At 39.0% G+C, this 20940-nt stretch overlaps 1 protein-coding gene across 4 annotated transcripts in view; it reads left to right on the top strand.

The window, feature by feature from the left end:
* Nucleotides 1-20940, top strand: part of EMC2 (ER membrane protein complex subunit 2) — a 203861-nt gene that overhangs the window by 174172 nt on the left and 8749 nt on the right. For all 4 annotated transcript variants that reach the window (XM_074943946.1, XM_074943944.1, XM_074943945.1 and 1 more), the window contains 4 exons: nucleotides 15590-15675; nucleotides 15838-15897; nucleotides 19188-19269; nucleotides 20308-20418. In XM_074943946.1, coding sequence (XP_074800047.1) covers nucleotides 15590-15675; nucleotides 15838-15897; nucleotides 19188-19269; nucleotides 20308-20418 — 339 coding nt within the window. The remainder of the gene's footprint in view (nucleotides 1-15589; nucleotides 15676-15837; nucleotides 15898-19187; nucleotides 19270-20307; nucleotides 20419-20940) is intronic.

Below are 20940 nucleotides of genomic sequence, written 5' to 3'. Positions count from 1 at the left end.
GCTAAATAGTTTGTGTGTTCTTTTTTTGGATAGGCAAGTAAAATATCGCTAGTCCTGTCTTATTAGTAGGTCATTCCTCAGTCATCTTGGAGGCTTTCACAGGAGTTTTGCAAAGTTGAATCAAAAACTTAAATCCTCCTAATAAGTAGGTTAAAGGCATATTAAAGGATATTTCTAAAATGAAATCACCCTTTCTTTTGTTTTGTGGATCCCCTAACTCCAGATGCCCTGCAAATGGTGGCATCTACTCAATGGGATGCCTTAGCACAGTCTCTGTTGATATTTCATTCCTTAATAGTCTGGAAAGCAGAGCCTATATATTAGAAATAATATATGTGATGTCCTCCTCCATCACTGAATATTGTATCTTTCAACATTTGTGTGGACTATAAAATACTTTATTTTTTTTAAAAATGCCAACATTTTAGGGCTTGAGGGGAACCTGACTTGCAACATCTTTGTAGATGGGCTTTCATCTTGAGTGCTGTTCTGTAAGGATTTGATAGTAGTATGGTGCATGCCTTGACATCATGTGGAATGGGAACTGCAGTTGCACAGGATTTGAATTTTACGGACTTGAAAAAAAGAAAGTATTTGAACAGTAGCAATGTCCTGCCATGTCATTTAAGATATTTGGGACATTTCAGCATTTGAGTGCTTTTCCTCCCCTCTCCCCCCACGAATACAGTTGAACACTTCATAAATACTACTGAATGTACATAGGGGCTTTCTAACCTACAGGCCATTATTTCCTCTTCATATTTTTCTAATGCTTAACACAACATTTCCCCTCCCGCCCTCTCCAGTAGTACCCACAGTGTCCTGCCATAAACAAAAGAAGGCACAGCTCTTGACCAGAACTGCTTATACTCTTACACTGGGGACTTCTTTAATATGAAAGGATGATGGCTATTTCATATTCAAAATGTATAGCTAGTAAGATAACCCAAAAGGGCAATACTAAATTATATGTTGTCACATAGTCTTGGCTCCCATTGTTAGTGTTTGTTTAGTCACCCATCAGGCAAATACTATTACATATTAAGTAACTTTATATACTATTACTATTAAGTAACTTTACACATAAGTCCCATTGAAGTCATTGTGACTGTATGTACATAGATACTCAAGTGTATTAGTGTTTGTAGGGTTTAGGTAGTAGTCAGTAACTGGATCTTGCATGCAGCAAAGCTCATTGGTCTCTTGGCTTAGCATTGTACATCACTGTGTTTACAAAGCCTGACTTGCATCCACTTCGGTATTATGATGCATCTGAGTTCCTTCACTTCCTCTCATTCCAATTTATTTTTTCCTCCATAGGTATCAAATGAAACTGTTTTCAGTGGTAAAAAAGCTGTTCTTTACTGATGAACAGGCAAGAAAAAAAGCTTGATGGGAAGCCATTTTGCATAGTTGTTATACATTCTTTCTCCTCCTTGAATTGCAACTAAGTCAGACAATGTCCTTTTAACTCATAATTATTTTGTCTTCATCTCTCAGGAGGCTGGTGCCACAGAGTCCCGTGTACTCTTTCTGAAGATTTTTGTTCTTTCGGTTTTTGATAGGCACTTACACAAGTATGATACTTTCAGGTATTCTAGACAGGCCGGAGGATTTGGAAGTCACATGTTCACCTTCAGCAATGGATTTCAAACTCCGCTAGCTTTTTTGCAATCCACTTATTTTTCCTTGGTTTCCTATTTATGTTTAAAGGATGCACACAAACATGGGGAAACTGACTGTACAGGGATAGTCTGATTAAAAATAACTCTACACCAACCACTATCAAATGCACAAAGTTGGAAAAAATACATGTAAATCATTTTTGGAAGAAAATGGATCTTTTTGGATCTTTGGATCTTACATATTATAACAAATGTAAGTAAAGGCTGTTTGAATAGCATGCTTTTACATTGATGATATCCCTGTTTTTGAGTCAGATTAAATTGTCTGTTTGCAACAATTTCTGGCTCATGAAAACTGGGCAGAATTCTGTCCAGTGGTGAAAAGAACAAAACTCCTTTAGCTTTCTCTAGAAGTCATGCTGAAACAAAGCAAAGATGCTTCTAAAGTGTAGTCACATTTTACAAGAATACGTCAGCTAGGTGTGTGTTTTGTGAGATTCTGCTGAAACTAATGGAAAATGTAGCTCCATATTTAAGATTTGGGTAGACCATAAGCCTTTTGAAGTACGTATTTTTGGCAGGTGCACTTTTCAGCTGTTTCCAAATGGCGAACATCATCCGAATCTGTGGTTTGTTGGATATTATTATTTAAATGTATAATTTTGTTTTAGTAAGGAACCATCATGCTTGATGAAATTATTTAATTGTTTTTCTCCATTAAAATCCTAAATACATACAGACATTAATAGTGAAAGATATAAAATATTGTAAACTGAAATATTAGAACAGGTGTGTGACATCCTGACTTTCTCAGATTCTGAAAATAGAGGAGGCTCTGCTCAATATAGAGCAAAGTTTGTGGTGGTGGTGTGTTAAAGATAACTGTAGAATAGATTGGGTCAGTCTTGCATTTGAAGAGTGAAAGTCGAATAGAAACTTTTGATAAATTGTCAGGTATTTGAATTATTTGTCATCTACCTGTTAATTATTTCCATGCACACATGTGGCTGCTGTAGGAAAATAAATGTTTCAGGGTTTTAAAAAAGTAACCATTGCTGAGTTTGTCTTGGCACTCACTTTGCCGTGCAGCAGTTTTTTCTGGTGTGCTGACACATGGAGTTGCTTAGATATATTAAACATTTTTTTCTCGTTTGGCAAGTGCTGTAAGTGAAACAGACGTTTGTTCACACAAGTCGTAAAAATCACACACTGCATGGATTGACAGTTTCAGACAACAAGTTGCTTGGGAATTGTACAAAGATTAAGAAATCATTTGTTTTTGAGATCCAGCAGATTTTTTAATTGTGGTAAATGGAATTATGAACTTAACTTCATGAAATACAAAAGTGCATCTTCATGTTAGTTTTTGTTAGATTTAAAATTTCTGAATTAAGAGAATGACCAGAAGAAGAACTCTTTGTAAGATTGACAGCTAGTCTCACTCACCAGCAGAAGCTGGTCCAATAAAAGATATTAGCTCACCTGCCTTGTCTCTAATATCCTGGGACCAACATGGCTACAACAACACGGCAAACAACTATTTTATTGGACTGTTTAAGGATGGGGGTTGACATAGGTGTTTAGTTTTGTATAAATGTAAAAGCCTCACTTAAGAACATTTCATTCTCCCTTTCAGATCTCTAGCTGGAAGAAAATTAAGCCACTCAATTTTGGAGCCATGTTAAAATTGTTTTATTTATATTACAGTAGTGACTTGAGACCAGCTGAGATTAGGATTCCACCATACTAGGCACTGAACAGACACAGAATAAGAAAAAATCTCTGCCCTGAAGAGTTAACAATCTAAGGTGTGGCTAGAATGAGAGGGAGACAGGAGCTCAGGTGGGGTGAATAGGAGCAGAGGAGGACAGAGACAGGCTGGGGACACAGGAGTAGAAGGGTCTAAAAGGGCTAAAACCCCATAATGCGGACTCACTTCTAGAACCCAAAACTGAATTTGGGAGTTCAGAGTCTCTGCAATCATCTGTTGTCAGCATAGAGCTATAAAACCCAGTGGCAAAGACTGTGTGTCATTATCCTCTAGGGTGTGGTGCACACTGAAGATAATAGCTTGCTGCTGCTGTCTGTTATTGTGTTAGCTCTAATGTTAAAGGTCTGTCTGGTGGATAATATCTGAACCCTGCTGATGACTCAGGTTTGGAGTCAGTATGGTTCCACATAGAATTTCTATTTTTTCAGTTTAAAAAAATATTAGGAATTTGCATTTTTTAAAAAAACTGTTAAAAGAACATTGAGGGTGCAAAGTTTAAGCACTCTAAAGTTAGGAAATGCCAGAATTGAGGTTACCTGAGCAACCTTAAATCCAGCCCCTTGTGAGTATGCATTATGATCCAGTCTTTTGGTTTTCTAGAGATGGGTTGTAAATTATTCGTCCTTAACTGTTTCTATCAGAACTTTAAAAACAAATAAAATAGTGGAACACCTTTATAAAATTTTAAAAATTTGATTTTACAAAAACAAAATTTGGGGCCAGATTCAACTTTTAACCTTTTTATTTTATGAAGTATATTTTATAATGTAGTTGTTAGTATCTCCACTAACAAGTTTGAGAATATTATCACTGTGTTTTGAATGGTATTCTTGTAGAGCATTTAGTAATAAACCTGATCAGAGTAAGTAGAGTCTATCAGTCTGTTTCCCCTTAGGTGCTTATATACCCTTAATTGCCGTAGTTTTTGAGCATATCAGTCTTGAACATGTATATCCTCATAACACCCCTCTGAGATAGGGCAGTGTTACCCCATTTTACAGATGGGGAACAGAGAGACAGGGGTAGATCGGGGTGGGCAAACTTTTTGGCCCAAGCGCCACATCTGGGTGGGGAAATTGTATGCAAGGCCATGAATGTAGGGCTGGGGCAGGGGTGCGGGGTCTGGGTGGGGGTGCGGTGTGCAGGAAGGGGCTCAGGGCAAGTGGTTGGGGTGCAGGAGGAGGCTCGGGGTACAGCAGGGGGTTGGGAGCTCAGGGCAGGGGTTGGGGTGCAGGAGGGGGTTGGGGTGCAGGCTCCGGCCCAGCGCCACTTACCTCAAGTGGCTCCGGGGTGGCAGTGGCATGCAGCAGGGCTCAGGCAGGCTCCCTGCCTGTCCTGGCCCTGTGCCGCTCCTGGAAGTGGCCAGCATGTCTGGCAGTGGCTCCTGGGGGTGGGGTGGGGTGGAGTAGGTGGCTCCGCCGCACACTGCCCCTTGCCTGCGGGTACCACCTCCAAAGCTCCCCATTCCCGGCCAATGGGAGCTGCGGGGGGCGATGCCTGCAGGCGAGGGCAGTGCACGGAGTCCTCTGCCCCTTCCACCTCCCCCAGGGACCGCAGGGATGTGGTTCTGGCCATTTCGGGGAGTGGCGCAGGGCCAGGGCAGGCAGGGAGCCTGCTTTAGTCCTGCTGCACCATGGGGCTGGTAATCCCCTGGGCCAGATTGAAAGCCCTGACGGGCCATAGTTTGCCCTCCCCTGGGCTAGATCCATAAAAGGATTTAGGCATGTAATTGCTACTTTAGGCACCTAAATAAAAGAAATTAGATTTTCAAAACCCTGGCTCTGCAACCACCTAAAGTCATAGGTGCTTGTGTTTCCACCAGTGAAGTCCCCAAGGTGTGTGAATTTCTGCTGATGGGCATGCGCATAGCCACCCTAGTTGTGATACCCCACGCTACTTATCACTTTGGCTCCGGCAGTATCCTCAGAGTAAGTGTTCCCCCCATCTTGCTTGCAGGCCCAATCTGCTAAGCATTCTCAGCGGCTAAGAACATGCCTACTGGATTGGGGCCCACACAAAACACAGAGGACTAGGGTGTGTTGGTGCTTTTCTTATGCCCTATAGCCCGGTGGTAAGGGCATTCATCAAGGATGTGGGAGATCTGGATTCAAATCTCTGTTCGGAATCAGGTGAAGTGGAGATTTGAAGCACAGTGGGTCTCCCACATCCTCCGTGAGTGCTCAGACCAATGAGCTATACAGTATAAGAGGGCAGACCACCACCACCACCTGATCATCATCCTTTTTTTGTGAGGAAGTGCTGACCTGCTCAGGCACCTGACGTCAGGAGAGAATTCATAGCTCTGAATCCAGCCCAGAGTTAGCTGCCTATTCCCTTCCAGAGGCAGGGCTTGGGCCCACCCCTCTCCTTCCATTTCCTATTAGCTAGCTTAAGCAGCTCCCTGCTCAGCATGCAGGTTTCTTTGAATCTTGTTCCTAGCCACCTAACTCTCCCTATACAATGCAGGGGGAGCTTGGGTGCCTAACTTGGGGCTGAGGATTCCACTGGGCAACAAGGCTCCTGAAGTTAGGCATTGCAATGCTGAGCCTAAATCCCCTTTGTGGATCTAGCATTAAACAACTTGCCCAAGGTCACACATAGTCTGTGATGAAGCAGAGAACTGAACCTGGATGTCTCAAGACCCGGACTAGCACTCTAAACATGGGACTAACCTTCCACTGTAGGTACAACTTTCCTCTTATTCTTCAGCTCAGCTAATCAGAAGATTAAATTAGATAGACAGTGGGGCTGTAGCTTCTAGCAACAGCTATGCTCCAGTGAAGAAGGCTGCATTTGACCAGAAGTCCAGCCTTAACCCTACCTAAGGGAACAATCAGAAGTCTGTGTTTGGGTAGAATTTCCACATTATTCTTGACATTTTCTATACTCTCGGCCCTCTTCAGCAAGTTATTTGCAAATGTGTCTAACTTTAAGCATGAGTAGTTCCATTGACTTCACTGGGACTACTTGTGCACTTAAGTACCTTGCTGAATCAGGGCCTAAACAGGGTATTTCCATCGAAACACAGGGTTCTGATTTGGTCCCAGACCAGCCAGGATTTTAAAAATAAACTCCACTAACAGCTTGGTTGCATGTTCATGGAAGCAGTACATGGATTTGACCATGTATGTTTACACTTGTCTGCCCCATTTTGCTGGGAGGTAGCTGAATTCTGCACAAGCTGGATGTAGTTGATGTTCTGTGGGAACCCAGGTACTATGCTGCATCCTTAGGATCTCAAGGCTATGGATAACTTCAACAAAAAGCAGGTGTATATTGCCTTCAATAGCTAGTGCAAACACAGCCTCTGTTCAGTCCTCAGATTGCCTCCCACTCCCAGCAACCACAGCTACCGTCTTGTTTGTTTGAATCACAGCTGCTTCACTTCCATCCAGATCCGTACTTCTGTCAAAGACACGGAGAGTAATGAGACTGTAGAATCTGGGTGTCATAGATCTAAGTAGGGTTGCCAGTTTTGGTTGGCCATATTCCTGAAGGCTTCATCACACCATATAATCTTTAATTAAAGATTAATCTTTAATTCCTGGAGACTCCAGGACAATCCTGGAGAGTTGGCAACCATAGATCTAAGGGTCATCAGCATGTTGACAATGCTGCAGCCTAAAATGCTCTCTGCCTCCCTTAGTGGCTTTACATACTTTGCAACAGGAGGAGGTAAGGTGGGATCCTGAGGGTGCCTTTGTGGAGGAGCAGCAGTTGTCCAACAGTATGCTCTGAGGGAAAAGAGCAAATCTATTGAAGAGCCATTCCAACCAGCCGGGTGGGGGTGGGGGGTGGCATTTAGTAACATCTGTAAAATTCTTGTTCTCCCTTACTTCTGCCTTGTTTTTTGCGGTTTGAAGAAAATGATCTGGTCTTTAGTTTCAGAAGGTTACTATCCCCTTTATAAAAATGAATTTGACCATGGATAAAAACAAAAAATATTCTTGATTTTTGCTTTGAAGAATTTCATTACTTTTATAGTTCACAAAATTAAATTTTCTGTAACATTGAAACCAGTTACACAAAATGTGGAACTGTTCCTTCATGTAAGAGAGTCAGTAACTGCAAATCCATCTCCTGGTAATATCTCCTTCCAACCATGAAATTTAGAACGATCTCAGACTCTCTGTTGGTATGTTTTTACTAATCAAATGCAGAAGTTGATAAATGCTCAAATCCTCACTTCACTTTTAGTCTACTAAATGCTAATTAAAAAGAATCATGACAAATGGAGGATTAGTTCTTGAACCAGAGTGGGGATTATTAGTTTTTAAAAGAAATATCTTGGAAAGGTTCATTGTTTAATAAAGAAATATGTGACATTCTAAAGCACCTTAGCCCATATGATACTGATTATAGTATGTGTTTCTTAAAGATGACATATTTCTTTCCATTAAAATGTTGGCTTCACAGAGTTAGTCAATAGCTGCTCCAGTGTTTTGTTTTAAACTCTGAGAAATTGATAGGGAGAATTCTATGTCATAGGTTCTGCATGGTCAAGCAACATAGATTTCGTTTCAATGGCAGACATTTTCATCCTGTTCCTGAAATTCTTTTTTAGTTGGAAAGGAAAAAATAGCCATTTGTATGTCAAACTTGTTCTTATCTTTTTTGCTGAGATATAAAGAATGTGAAGTACTTTTTCAGGTAAATTCAAACTTTCCTATAGGGGTGTCAGCTTTTATTTTTCTACTTCCATAGCTGCTCTCATTTTTAGAATACTTATAATCATAGTATGTTTTTGAGATTGCATTGTTATTAAAATTTAGTTTCTCTTGGGGCAGTTTTGGGTGAACATGTATTGTGAAATACTGAAAACCCAAATCTGAATTAACTAAGTGAGATTTGTAGATTCATTATTTTTTCACCAGTGTTTTTACCTTTCTTAAATCTATTGGGTTTTACTTTCCCTAGCTAAAATACTGCCTAAAATGCATGATAATTATAAACTGTCTGTATAACCACTTCCACTGAGGATGGTATTCAGTTGGATGTGTGGAACAAATAAATGTCAAGTCTTTTAGAATATAGCTGCTATTTTTCCCTTGTATGCAAAAGTACCATTAATAACTTTTGTCTGTCAAGTTGCATCTAAGTTATATCTTTCAACGTCATACATGCAAAAACAGAGAATCTTGCTAATAGTGTAAATAATAATTACTTATCTGTCTTCAACCCTTTATTAAACGTCCTCATGACATCTGGGAGATAAAGGAATACAGTAACTCCTCACTTAATATTGTAGTTATGTTCCTGAAAAATGCTACTTTAAGCGAAACGATGTTAAGCGAATCCAGTTTCCCCATAAGAATTAATGTAAATGGGGGGGATTAGATTCCAGGGAAATATTTTTCACCAGACAAGACTATAAAATATTATACATATACATAGTATAAGTTTTAAACAAACAATTTAATACTGTACAAGCTATGATTGTGAAGCTTGGTTGAGGTGGTGGAGTCAGAGTGTGGGATATTTCCCAAGGAATGCCTTACTGCTAAATGATGAACTAACAGTCGGCTGAGCCATCAAGGGTTAACACGTTTAATTTAGCCTCATACTCTATAAGGCAGCATGAACAGAGGGAGGAGACACAACAGACCCATGGCAGTGGCTGCAAACATTCCCTGTGGAAACTGAATTCTGATGATGATCCCACGCTATCCCACTGGAGTGCACCAGTCCCTCCACTTCCCAAAGTGCCGGGGTGGGGGGACGGGGCGTGTGTGTGTGTGAGAGAGACGCGCGCATTTCCCCTTTAAGTATACTGACGCCACTCTAAGTACACTGCCTTTTTAAGTAGATCAGCAAGTTGAGACAGCAGCTGCTGCCAGCAAGTTCCCTCCAACCTGAGCCCTGTCCTGTCCTCCGCTGCTCTGTGGAGACAGGGTGCAGGAGCGGGGGAAGGGGGACACTCTGACATCAGCACCTCTCTTCCTCCCCACTGCCTGCACAGCAAGCAGGAGGCTCCCAGGAGCAGCTCCAAGGCAGAGGGCAGGAGCAGCACACAGCAGTGCAGGGAGGGACACCTGAACTGCACAGCAATTGATAGCCTGCTAGGTGGCTGCCACACAGGGAACTTAGGGGGGCTGCTGGCCCACCCTTGTTCCTAGCCCCCACCAGCTAGCTCCAATGGGCTGCTCTTTCTGCAAGCAGTGGACAAAGCAAGCGGCTGCCAAACAACGTTATAAGGGAGCATTGCACAAATTTAAATGAGCATGTTCTCTAATTGATCAGCAATGTAACAACGAAACAACATTAACCGGATCACGTTAAGTGAGGAGTTACTGTATAATTCCCTTTTCACAGAGGGCCAAACTGAGGCACAGAATGACTTGCTGCTCAAGGTTGCAGCAGGAGTATAAGTCAGAATGAGGATTAGAACGCAGTATTGCCCAAGATTACGATTTTCATGTAAGTCTTGTGATACTGGTGTTTTTTTCTTAAGGCCCGAGCTGTTAGTCTTGTTGATTTACATGAGGATTTCAACTTTTTTTGGTAAACTTTCTAGCCCTCATGGTTGCAGAGAAAAGGTTGAAAACATGACCTGAGTGCACTCTAAATGCTCTTCAACTGGAGGACAAATAAAAGCAAAAATGTATTATTATTTTGAATTTTGGGTTTTCTAAAAAAATTAAATCTCGTGATTTTATGGCCCTGACTCATGGAGTTTTTTTAATACTTCAGGTTGGCAGTGCTACACACGAGAGTATGTGAACTCCTGGTCCCGTATTCAGACAGTTTCCCTTTTATTTTGCTAATGGGATTGAAAACCTTTAGACCTATTAATAGAAAACCTATTAAAGTCACACCCTCCTTTCAAATCCTTCCCAACAATTTTAAATAGTTTCAACAAAATAGCTTCAGTAAAATACATTAACTCACCAATTTCTTTTACTCCATGCCATTTTAAAAGCACTTTGTTCTTCCAGGTGCTGTGCTTTCTCTGTGAAATGCCAGCACAGCTCTTAAATGTCCAGAACTCTCACTTAAGCTGAATGTTGCCATTTGTAAGTAAGACATGGGACATTTTATTCAACATTTTCCCCAAAAGGCACTTTTTGGGAGGTGACAGGTTGTTGGTTTAAAAATCTGAATTGTTCTGTTTTGGTTTTGGGGTTGGGGTTGAGTGATGGGAAAAATATTAGAAACAGAAAATTAAGTGTAGTGCTCGAGAGGCTTGGTGCAGGTAGGAGCAGGGCTTGCGGGGAAGGAATGTCTTCAAACCGCGCACATAATTCATCTCAGACCTGGGTGCTACGCACTGTTGATTCTGAAGCCTGCTAATCATTCCAGATCGTGTGATCTTCTGATGTGACTAGATATCCAGTAGATGCTAGTTGCAGATGATCAGTTTATACTTGTGTCCTAAAAAAGATGTAAGGTTTCCAGAAATAGTTGGCTTGGGGTCTGAATGGTCTGTGCTGTCTAGAAGAATACTGTAGTCTGTGAATAGAACTGTAACAGCTGAGAGTCTATTTCCAAACTATTCTGGAAGGGCCTACTTAACTGAAGGAGCTTCATTCGGACGAAAAGAAACACTCTTCAGGGAGAGTTAGCTCTCTGCTCTGTATGTTGTTGCCAATGAAGTTGCTGGATGCGTTGGTTGGTTTGTTGTATTAAACAGCTAATTTAAATTCCCCCAAGCAGTTTGTTTCTGTTCCGTCTCCTGATTTTTCCTTTTTTCTTTTTCTTCCTTCACGGGCATTAAACTAATACCTGTTGGAGTACATTATCCAAAAGCTACCTTCTTAAAATGGGGGAATATAAGAACGTGTTTCTTTTCCTTTTGTGGCTACAGAACTAAGTTCTGTTACTGAGCAATTATTTATTTTGTTTTAAATAATAAATACACCTATGCAAGGCTGTATACATAATTAATACTACAGCAAAACCCTGCCATCATTAAAATAATTATTCAGAAATTAATTCGGTCAGCCTGTCACAAAAAATAGCACCTTTGTCTGTAGGTCTTCATATGTCATAACCAACAGATTAAACTCCCCTCAGAGGCCCCTAGGCAACCAGTGCAGATCCAAAGCACGAGTGTTACGATGCTTGCAGCTACCTTGCTCAAGAGGCAAGCTATTGTGTTCTGCACCGTTTTCAGTCTCCAAATAGTTTAGAGTGAATGTTGCATCTTACGATACAATATTACACAAATTATTCCTTTTGTTGCAAATATAGAGACAGTATTCCTTTCAAATGGGGGCAGCATATCCTAGTGGATAGACCACTAGACTAAAACACAGCAGACCTAGGTTGTAGTCCCAGCTTTGCCAGTGGCCTGCTGGGTGACCTTGGGTAGTCTCTCTGTGCCTGAGTTTCCGGATCTGTAAAATGGGGATAATGATGCTGACCTCCTTTTGTAAAGTGCTTTGAGAACTACTGATGAAAAACAGTACAGGTTTTATTTTATTAGAGAGACAGCCAAAATAAAGACATCTCTGTAAACTGTTGACAGTTGAGCATATTAAATACATTGTTTTTGTCTGTTACCTTTGTTTATATTTCATCACAAATATTTTTAAATCACCTCATTATACAAATTTTAAAAAACTTAGGAAAATGATGTACAGTATGTTGCTGTTGTGTATAACTAATGCTAGAAATTTTCAAAGCCAATTGGGGATTTAGCTACTCAACTCCCATTAAAAGTAGAAGTATCAACATTATTACCCAAACTGTAGTTAGGCCAGGAAACATGTATTAATTCTTGTGGATTAACTCGACTGCTCTTGTGAATAGACCTACCACACTGATCATGTCAAGTTCCTCTTCAGATCCCTTTGGTGGCTTCCTCTCTATCTCTGAATTAAATTTAAGTCCCAAAGCATGATGTCCTTGTTTTCAAGATCCCACATAGTTTGGCTTTTGTCATTTCATTTCCCCTTTGTTCTGTCCTAGCAGCATGCCTCGATGTTGTAGTTTCCACCTGAGCTAACCTTCACCCAGACCTTATTAGCAGTGCTTTCTGTCTTCCAAGTTGCTCTTCAAAACTCCTTTCTAGCATGATGCCACAGACCTTTGTCCTCTTGGCTTAAAAAAAAAAAAAAAGAGTAGCAGCATTTTAAAATAATCTTGTGGAACCTCCAAGATATATGCATTACTGATAGAAGTAAACACATGGCCTTAGGCAGTAAGCATTCATACTCTCTTATCTATTTAGTCCATGTACTTTTAACCTTACTCTTATTGATTGTATGAAAGTTAATTTTAATCTCTTCTGGGCAAGGATTTCATCTTTCATTTTTCTGTTAAGTACCATGGCACCATATACCAACTAGGGCAAGAATTTTCATGACTAGTGATGCTAATATCTCAGTTCTGCATCATACCTGAAGTTTAATACTGAGATCTACTACACTGTATTTTGGTACAATACTGACTCAAAGGAAAGAATTATGCCTGCTATATTACAACAATACAGGAAAAATTGGGAGAAATTAGAGGTTTATCTTCTACGTACTAGTCTAACCCAACGCTGTTGAGTTTGGGATTTGATTACTTGATTTATCACTTCTAGAGCATAATTACAGAATTTGTGTTGCTTCTTTCCAGACTTGCTCAAGTTTTCATTTAATTTTAGAGGGCCAAAGTTAATAACAGAGAGAGTAAACTTCAGTAAGTGTCAAGTTTCTTTTTCACTATGCCATTCTCAGTTTTTTCATATTCTTGAATTCTGTTAAAGTGAATGTTACATGCTTGCCTCCAACCTAGAAGAAATTAAATTAGGCAAATCCTAAAAGGATGAGTATGTAATTAGAGATTCCTAAAGGATTAAGGGTAGTCAAAAATGTAGAGACTGAAGTAGACCATGCTTGACTATGTGGCTGGGATGGCATGACATAAAAGTGAATTTTAGAAATATGATTTCAAACTGTGAAATGAACAGCTCTTTATTTAATAAAAAATGAAGCAATATTTATTGAACAGTTCATTTCCATGCAACGCAAGCATCTAGATATTTTCCTTACATGGTGTACTTTTGTTACTCATTTTTTCTCTGATTTTGTGTGTGCATATATAAATATGTATGAGCCTAGTATTATGGGGGGTGACTTTCTTGAGGACTCTGGAGGAGGATGGCTCTTTGGTGACCTTTTCATAATTTAGCATTTTTTGCCCCTCACCTATACCATGAAATTTACTTTAAAAAAAAAAAAAAAAAAAGTGTGTGTGAAAATCATAGCTCTATTCATGAGAGATCAGCCTGTAAAGCAGTGGTCCCCAAACTTTTCAGGGTCGTGTCCCCACTACCCCTGTCCGTGCATCCCCTCCCCGGGAGCAGGGTCCCAGCTCCTGGGAGGGTGGACTCGGACAGCGGTAAGGGGATGGAAGCTGTGGGCTGTGGCTGGGAATGGAGCTATGGCCAGGGTCCTAGGCTGGGTGTGGAGTTGGGTGTGGAGCCATTGCCAGGGCGGGGTCAGGGGTCAGGCTGGGGGTGAGGCCAGAGCGGGACTGGGTGGTGCACCCAGTTCCTCTGTTCCTCTGCGCCCCTTTAAGGGGTGCACCCTACAGTTTGGGGACCTTTGCTGTAAAGCTTCTACAGGTTCAAGTTTAAGTAAAGCACATCCTGGGGCTCAGCCTAGTGTAACTTTGGGGGAGGAATTCCACACTTGTGGGAAAAGAAGGAAGAAAAATAGTACAGGTTTGTTTGTTTTTGTTTTATTTTAAGGAGAGACAGGATGGTGGCAAAAAGCAGGTATTTGGAATGTTAGGATCTTTTTCAAAGGAGATGGGTTGGGGCAGAAAGGGCAAGTGAGGCCATCAAAAGTGCATGAGAAATGCATTTATCAAATGCCCTTAAAATTACAATTAATAGCTTTATGGCACGCAAAGGAACATGAGAAATGTGGTACAGATGACATGGCCCTTACCCAAAGTGTGCAATCTAAATTTTAGGTATGATGGGCGGGGGAGGGGGTGGTGTCATGAGCAACAGTAAGAGGATGGAGAGAGCAGATAAGAGACACCAAAATTTAGTGTGGTTCTTGCCACCACATGGGGTTCAGGTGCGTACAGGATATAGAGATGAATGCTTTTGCATGTCTGTCTTCAATACTTGTGATCATTCCAGGGACAATAGTTTAAGTGAATGAGGTGGAGTGTTGCTGGTAGTACATTGTTTGTGAGGTGACTGTACTCTGGAACTTGCTTCCCTGCTTGGTCTCTTGATCTGTCAGAGCCCAGATCTGATGACTTTCAGGGCATGCTGGGGTGTTTTATGGTATGGTATAGGGTTTTGGAGCAAATGGCTGGGGAGACTCGTAGTATTAAACACTTTTTTTTCCTATCAATTTTTTTACCTCTTAGAATTTATGCATACCTTTACATGCTGATCCAAAGCCCACTGAAGCCAATGGAAAGTCTACCTTCGAGAACTGTCAGCACACTTTAGAAATCCATGTGTGCATATATGCTGCTCAGAATAATGAATTACTAAAATGCTGTGTAGTCTCTCTTCTGGTATGTGGGGGGAAGTGTAAACTGTTACTACGATGCAATACCTCCATCTTTTGGATTTATATTGTTAAAATGCATTTTCCACACACATATGAAAAGCAAGTTAGTTTTTGGAAAAGCTTTGCACATTTGTCACATGAATCATTTAAGATAAAGGGCACAAATATAGTAGCTATTTTTTTATTAACCTCATACTCTAAATTATTTTTTATGCATTAAGAATGATGAAAGCTTGATTAAGAAGATACTGCAATTTAAAACAACACTACGAGAAGTGACATTTAGCTCTTCATGGCAAAAATCTTAAGTTGCAGAGAACCGTTCTTATATCAAGATGCCACTGTGGGATTCTCTAATCTCTAGCGACCGACTATCCCTAAAATACGGATCTTATGAATGATAGGGTGGGAGACTTTGGGTTGGATAAAGATTATCATCATCCTGCTGCTTTGTAATTATCAGAATCTGGACAGTCACTTATTTGGATGAAATGATGCATATAGTTTCTGCATCCAAAGTAAAGCATATGTAATGTGATTGTAAGAGGAGTTTTCAGATATCCCAGTGGGATGTCATAGGGTATGTTTATAAACTCCAGCTAAGCAGTTGTTCTGCAGTGGAATTCCACTTGCATTGAGATAATAATTTGCACAGTCAAATTGCCTTCTTTACAAAAACCCAGGGAATTATGAGAGCCTAATCCTTTATTAATGTCAACCCATAGGCAACAAGAAAGCGTAAGATTGCCATTCGAAAAGCCCAGGGGAAAAATGTTGAGGCCATCCGAGAGCTGAATGAGTATCTGGAACAGTGAGTGTTTTACAAGAAAAAGGATTGTGTTTTGCTATTCTGATAAATCTTTTTAATTAAAATGGAATTTGCATTTGATTTACGCCTTTTCTTCCATGCTGTTCATTTACAGAATCTCTACACAAGCTTTTTTTTTTTTTTTTTTAATTTCTCCCCATCCAGATTTGTTGGGGACCAAGAAGCTTGGCATGAACTTGCAGAACTTTACATCAATGAGCATGAGTAAGTTGTTTGAGTCTACATAAGAAGTGCTAGGTTGAAATCTTCTCCGTGTAAATCAAAATCCATAGTGACTGTGTCTAAAGGCATGTATACATTTATATAAAGGTATACAGTTTGGTGTCCAGTATGACAAAAAACATCATAAAGCAATTAGGAACCTGATGTAGCTAGCAAACTCTTTAACAAGGTATTTTATTTAAAAATACGAAGGATTTAACTAAGAGGGGGGGAGAGAGGGAGAATGTTGACTCCATTTTGTTTAAAATGAATCCTGCTGATGTAAAGAAGAATTGAATAATAATTTTCAGAATATCCTGTTTGGATAATGTTGTTCATTACATCTAAATTTGAAATGCTTGGAGTCTACAAAAATTATCTGTGGATAATTAATGCTCTGAGTGGATTTCTAGGAGACTTCTGTAAAGGACATAATACAAATTGTATTCATTTACCATTGTTCTTTTATTTAAAAAAAAAAAAAAATTGCCCCAAAGTAGGGGCATTTGGTCGCCTGGGTACAAAACTCAGTGCAGTCAAGAACGTTGAAGGAACTTGCTTATTGGATATTTAATGTTTTTGTTAGCTTTTTTTTATTGCTGTAGTGACAGGAGGAAATCCCAGTGTGAGAGGATTAGCCCAAAGCCTTAGTGCAAGTTTTCTAATATTGCAGCATTACTTCTAACCTCCATCCAGAGGCATGTTGTTTTTTTTTCCTCTTTAGTTCATCACCCAGCCTGAATTATATCATATTGTTTCCTTCCTTCCTTTCCACAAAGTGGTAAAAGAATCAGATTCTCAGGGAAAAGGTGGCCCTTCTCATTGTGCCAGAAAAAACAGTCCCAGTTCCCATAGAAAAGAAATTAAATGAATACTCAGATCTTCTGACTCTCTCTAGATCTACAGTTTTAGTGCACAGATTTTCCATTTCTTTTGGGAAATGTGCAGCAACTGTATAGGAAAAACAAATAGCTTGGAAAACTTTTTTATTACAATGTATAAAAATATATGTTACATAATGAGGGCTATAGCTACACGATTATTTCTTTCTACAGTTTGTAACTTTTTGCTGACATTCTACTTTTTTTCAAAAATTTTCTTGAGCAATAGTGTATGGAATTTATCTGAGTTCATTGAAAAATTGAACCACATTGAATGTATGCCCATGAGCATTATCAAATAAATAGTTTTCAAGAGTATTGGTTATGAAATAATGCAAATTCTTGGCTGAGAAACAGCTGAAAGTAATTTTTTTAGGAAATAATTGTGGTCTTGCCCTGCCCTTCTCAGCTATGTTATAAATTCTATTTTGACTTTGAAGCTGGTTAAAGTTATGAATTTTGGCCCTGATTCTGCAAAGATTTATGCACATGCTTATCTTTAATAACTGTAAATAGTCCCCAGTCCTGCAATCTGATCCATTAGTGAGGAACCATGTGCCTCTCCATAGCCTCAGTGAAGGGTCTTGGAGTAGCCATCCATCTGTGTATAAGCTGAAATTGGGGCCATGATAATATACCGTATATACTCATTCATAAGCCGAATATTTTTGGTAAAAAAGTGACGCATCAAAGAGCGGGGGTCGGCTTATAAATGGGTCTACACCAAAATTTGATTTTAAACTCTATGAAATCATTGAATTGAATATTTAATACATTGTCATTTTGTTTACAACATTTTTTAAAAATTTTATTAAAAACCATATGACCCTTTCATAAGTCGACCCTATATTTCAGGGGTTGGCAGACTTTGGCTCCTGGCCCGTCAGGGTAAGCCGCTGGCGGGTCGGGACGTTTTGTTTACCTGGAGCGTTCACAGCCATGGAGCCCCTCAGCTCCCTGTGGCCGCGGTTTGCCGTTCCCAGAACGGCGAACCGTGGCCACAGGGAGCTAAGGGGCTCCATGGCTGTGAACGCTCCAGGTAAACAAAACATCCCAACTCGCCAGTGGCTTACCCTGATGGACTGGGAGCCAAAGTTTGCCAACCCCTGAAATATAGGGTCAACTTATGAAAGGGTCATACAGTTTTTACTATTTTTACCTATCCATCTTGTGGGGGTCAGCTTATATACGAACAGGCTAATGAACGAGTATCTACGGTATAATGATAAATATGTGTGCAAAGATATTATGAGTAAATTGTGGACCAAAACTGCTAATTTAAAAAAAAAAAAGCCCTATTACAGCTGTAAATTGTACAGCTATAAACTTTCATAACATGGTTCGTTTGCTATTATAGCTAAAGTAAATATCTGTCAATATTTACATTATAAACACCAGTTTTCTGGGTTTGGGCATCTTACTATTTCAAACCACATTGAACTAAGATGTCTTACACCTGGTTTAAAGCCAAATTCTGAATGTTCTCCAGGTAACAGTGTAAATCATTTGAACCACACTAAAATTTTATGGTGTATATTTAGAAAACAAAAAGGCCCCAAAAATGGTTTTGTGAGCTTTTTCTCAATTATTTTTTAAAGACTTAATTAAAGAAAAAAGTGGTAATTTCCTCTTTTGAATGGTATAAATATTTCCGTTTACATTTGTACAGTATTTTGTATCTGTATGCAAACCTGGAATTCTTGATTTAAAGGTGTTCATGTTAAAGTGTTAGGTCTCAGTCTTGCAATTAATTCCTAAAGAGTAGACCTAGTGGGGGGGTTAATTCCGGAATCAGAGCCTTACTCCATAATTTTCAATGGCTTATGAAGCATCAAATAACTTAAAATACTTTGTTCAGCTGTGGAACAAAATGATGGTAGTTTGTCTTTTAAAATTAATCAAATGCTTTGTAGCAGTTTGGGTTTTTTAAAGTTTTGAAAAAGCACCAGAAGATGTCTTGTAAATTACAGTGGTACCCATCGCTGCTTAGTAGGTGTCTTAACGTGTTCACACCCTACATTAATTGTTTGTATGTGCCAGGTCCATTAAAATAACACATAAAATACTCAATACTGGTCATTGCACTGTTGGGTGTGGAATCCTTAAATAACTTCAGTGCATAGTCCTCTGGAAGATACATGAGTTCACAGTGATATCAGATCATGTCCATTGAGCCGATCTCAGTTCACCAGGTATTATGATTTTATATTAAAAAAAAAAAAAATCAATAAATCTTAAATTTTTTAAAAAAATTTGTTTTGTTATAATAAAATTCATGAAATAATGAGACAATATATAATTATAATAAGGAGGGCTAAAAATACTGAAATGTAAATAATACAATAGCAAAGACCTATACCCACATCAAATCAACAGTTTGTTTTATGTCACTTTGTTTTTGATGTTCCTCAGCTATGCAAAGGCGGCCTTCTGTTTGGAGGAGCTTATGATGACTAATCCACACAACCACTTATATTGTCAGCAATTTGCTGAAGTAAGTATTTTCAAAAGAATCGGTTGTGTTTGAATAGCTGTTCTGGTTTTGCTGCTAATGGGAATAATACAAATAGAATAAAAATGATTTCTTTTTAGTATATTTCCTCTTTGGGATTTTAAGTACGTACAAAGGGGAGGCATCAGTTTAAAACACCTGATAGAATTTTGCACGTTGAGTCACAATTTTTTAAAAAAATCCTAGGATTACTACTATTACTAAATTGTAAATAAGAATTAAACCATCATTTGTTGAATGTACAAATTCTTATGGAAATAAACTAAGCTTGTTGAAATGTTTATGCTCTTCAGTGAAATTTCAAAACTAAATGAATGAGAAATTAAACTTTTACATATTATTAATGCTTTTCTTGGGAAGTATGTTGTGTTTTCGGGACAGTCAAGGGGCCAGAGCTTGCAGTCCTCCTTTGTAGGAAATCTTGCCTGACAGAGAATTGGGAAAACATTACAGGATTTGGCCCAAGATATTTAACAGTTTGCACTAGATTCCAGTTTTTAAATTTTAAAAAATGACATTATTATTAGTGGGAGTAAATATAATTTGTTCTGTTTACATGGATTAAATATTAGATAATTGTTCAAATTTAAGAGTCTGCTTATATCACTTTCTGGTTCCTAGAAATCCAAATTTTCTAGAATACATCTTCTAAAAAGTATTCTTCCTCTAGTTACTGTAGTAATGGGAATTAATTCATTTAATTTCTCCTTTATTATGTCAGTGAGTGACATTTAAAATAGCAGCGACTTTTTTTTATAGTGAGAGCATCTTTTTTTCTAAATTTGATTATTAAAAAGATCAGATACCTCACAGGTTAGTGCTTTGCCTTTTGTGTTTCACATGGCATTCAAGATTTAGATGAGTCTTAACAGTTTTAAGAGTAGTTTCTATAATCTCTTTGATTCAGATAGATAGAAAATATCTACCTACTGCAGCTTCTGGTGCCTGAGCCATGATGAAACATGCAAGTTTTCAAAGTAGTAAAATAAAACAGGTTTAATCAGTCTCTAATTTTAACAGGTTAAATATACCCAAGGCGGGCTTGAAAACCTTGAATTATCAAGAAAATATTTTGCACAAGCATTGAAACTGAACAACAGAAACATGAGAGCTTTGTTTGGACTATACATGGTGAGTTTGAATGAATACTCATTGATTGTGTGTTGTCATTTAAAATTCAGTGATCTTTCTAGTCTAATATAATAGTTTTACTGTTTTGAATGAGAGTTATTAAATATCAGGAATGAACTGTTTGTTAGGCCAACGCGTTAAGGGCCTGCTTCCACACCAGTTGAAATCTATGGGACACAAGAGGACCTGGATTCTGTTCTTGCTCTATCCCTGACCTTCACAACATCCTTCTGCGCCCTTAGTTCCCCATATTCAAATGGGATAATTCTACTTTAACCTTCTGTGTAAAGTGCTTTGAGATCTGGTTAGTGCACTGTATTGTGGTTTTGGGTTTTTTGGGGAATTTAATTGCAAAAGGTGTAATTATTCTATAACCTTGCCTGTACTACAGAAACTTTGCAAAAATTTCCCCAGTTTCCTACACCAGTTCAACTCCACCGGAGGTAGCAACAGAGAAAGCCTAGTGTAAATAAGATGCCAACATTTTAAGTAATTCACCTTTGAAAAGCAACTGGATAAAGT

The sequence above is a fragment of the Natator depressus genome, chromosome 2, assembly GCF_965152275.1.
Source record: "Natator depressus isolate rNatDep1 chromosome 2, rNatDep2.hap1, whole genome shotgun sequence".
Classification (NCBI taxonomy): Eukaryota; Metazoa; Chordata; order Testudines; family Cheloniidae; genus Natator; species Natator depressus.
The sequence above is the reverse complement of the archived record's forward strand: the minus strand, read 5'-3'. Positions and strand labels throughout refer to the sequence as shown.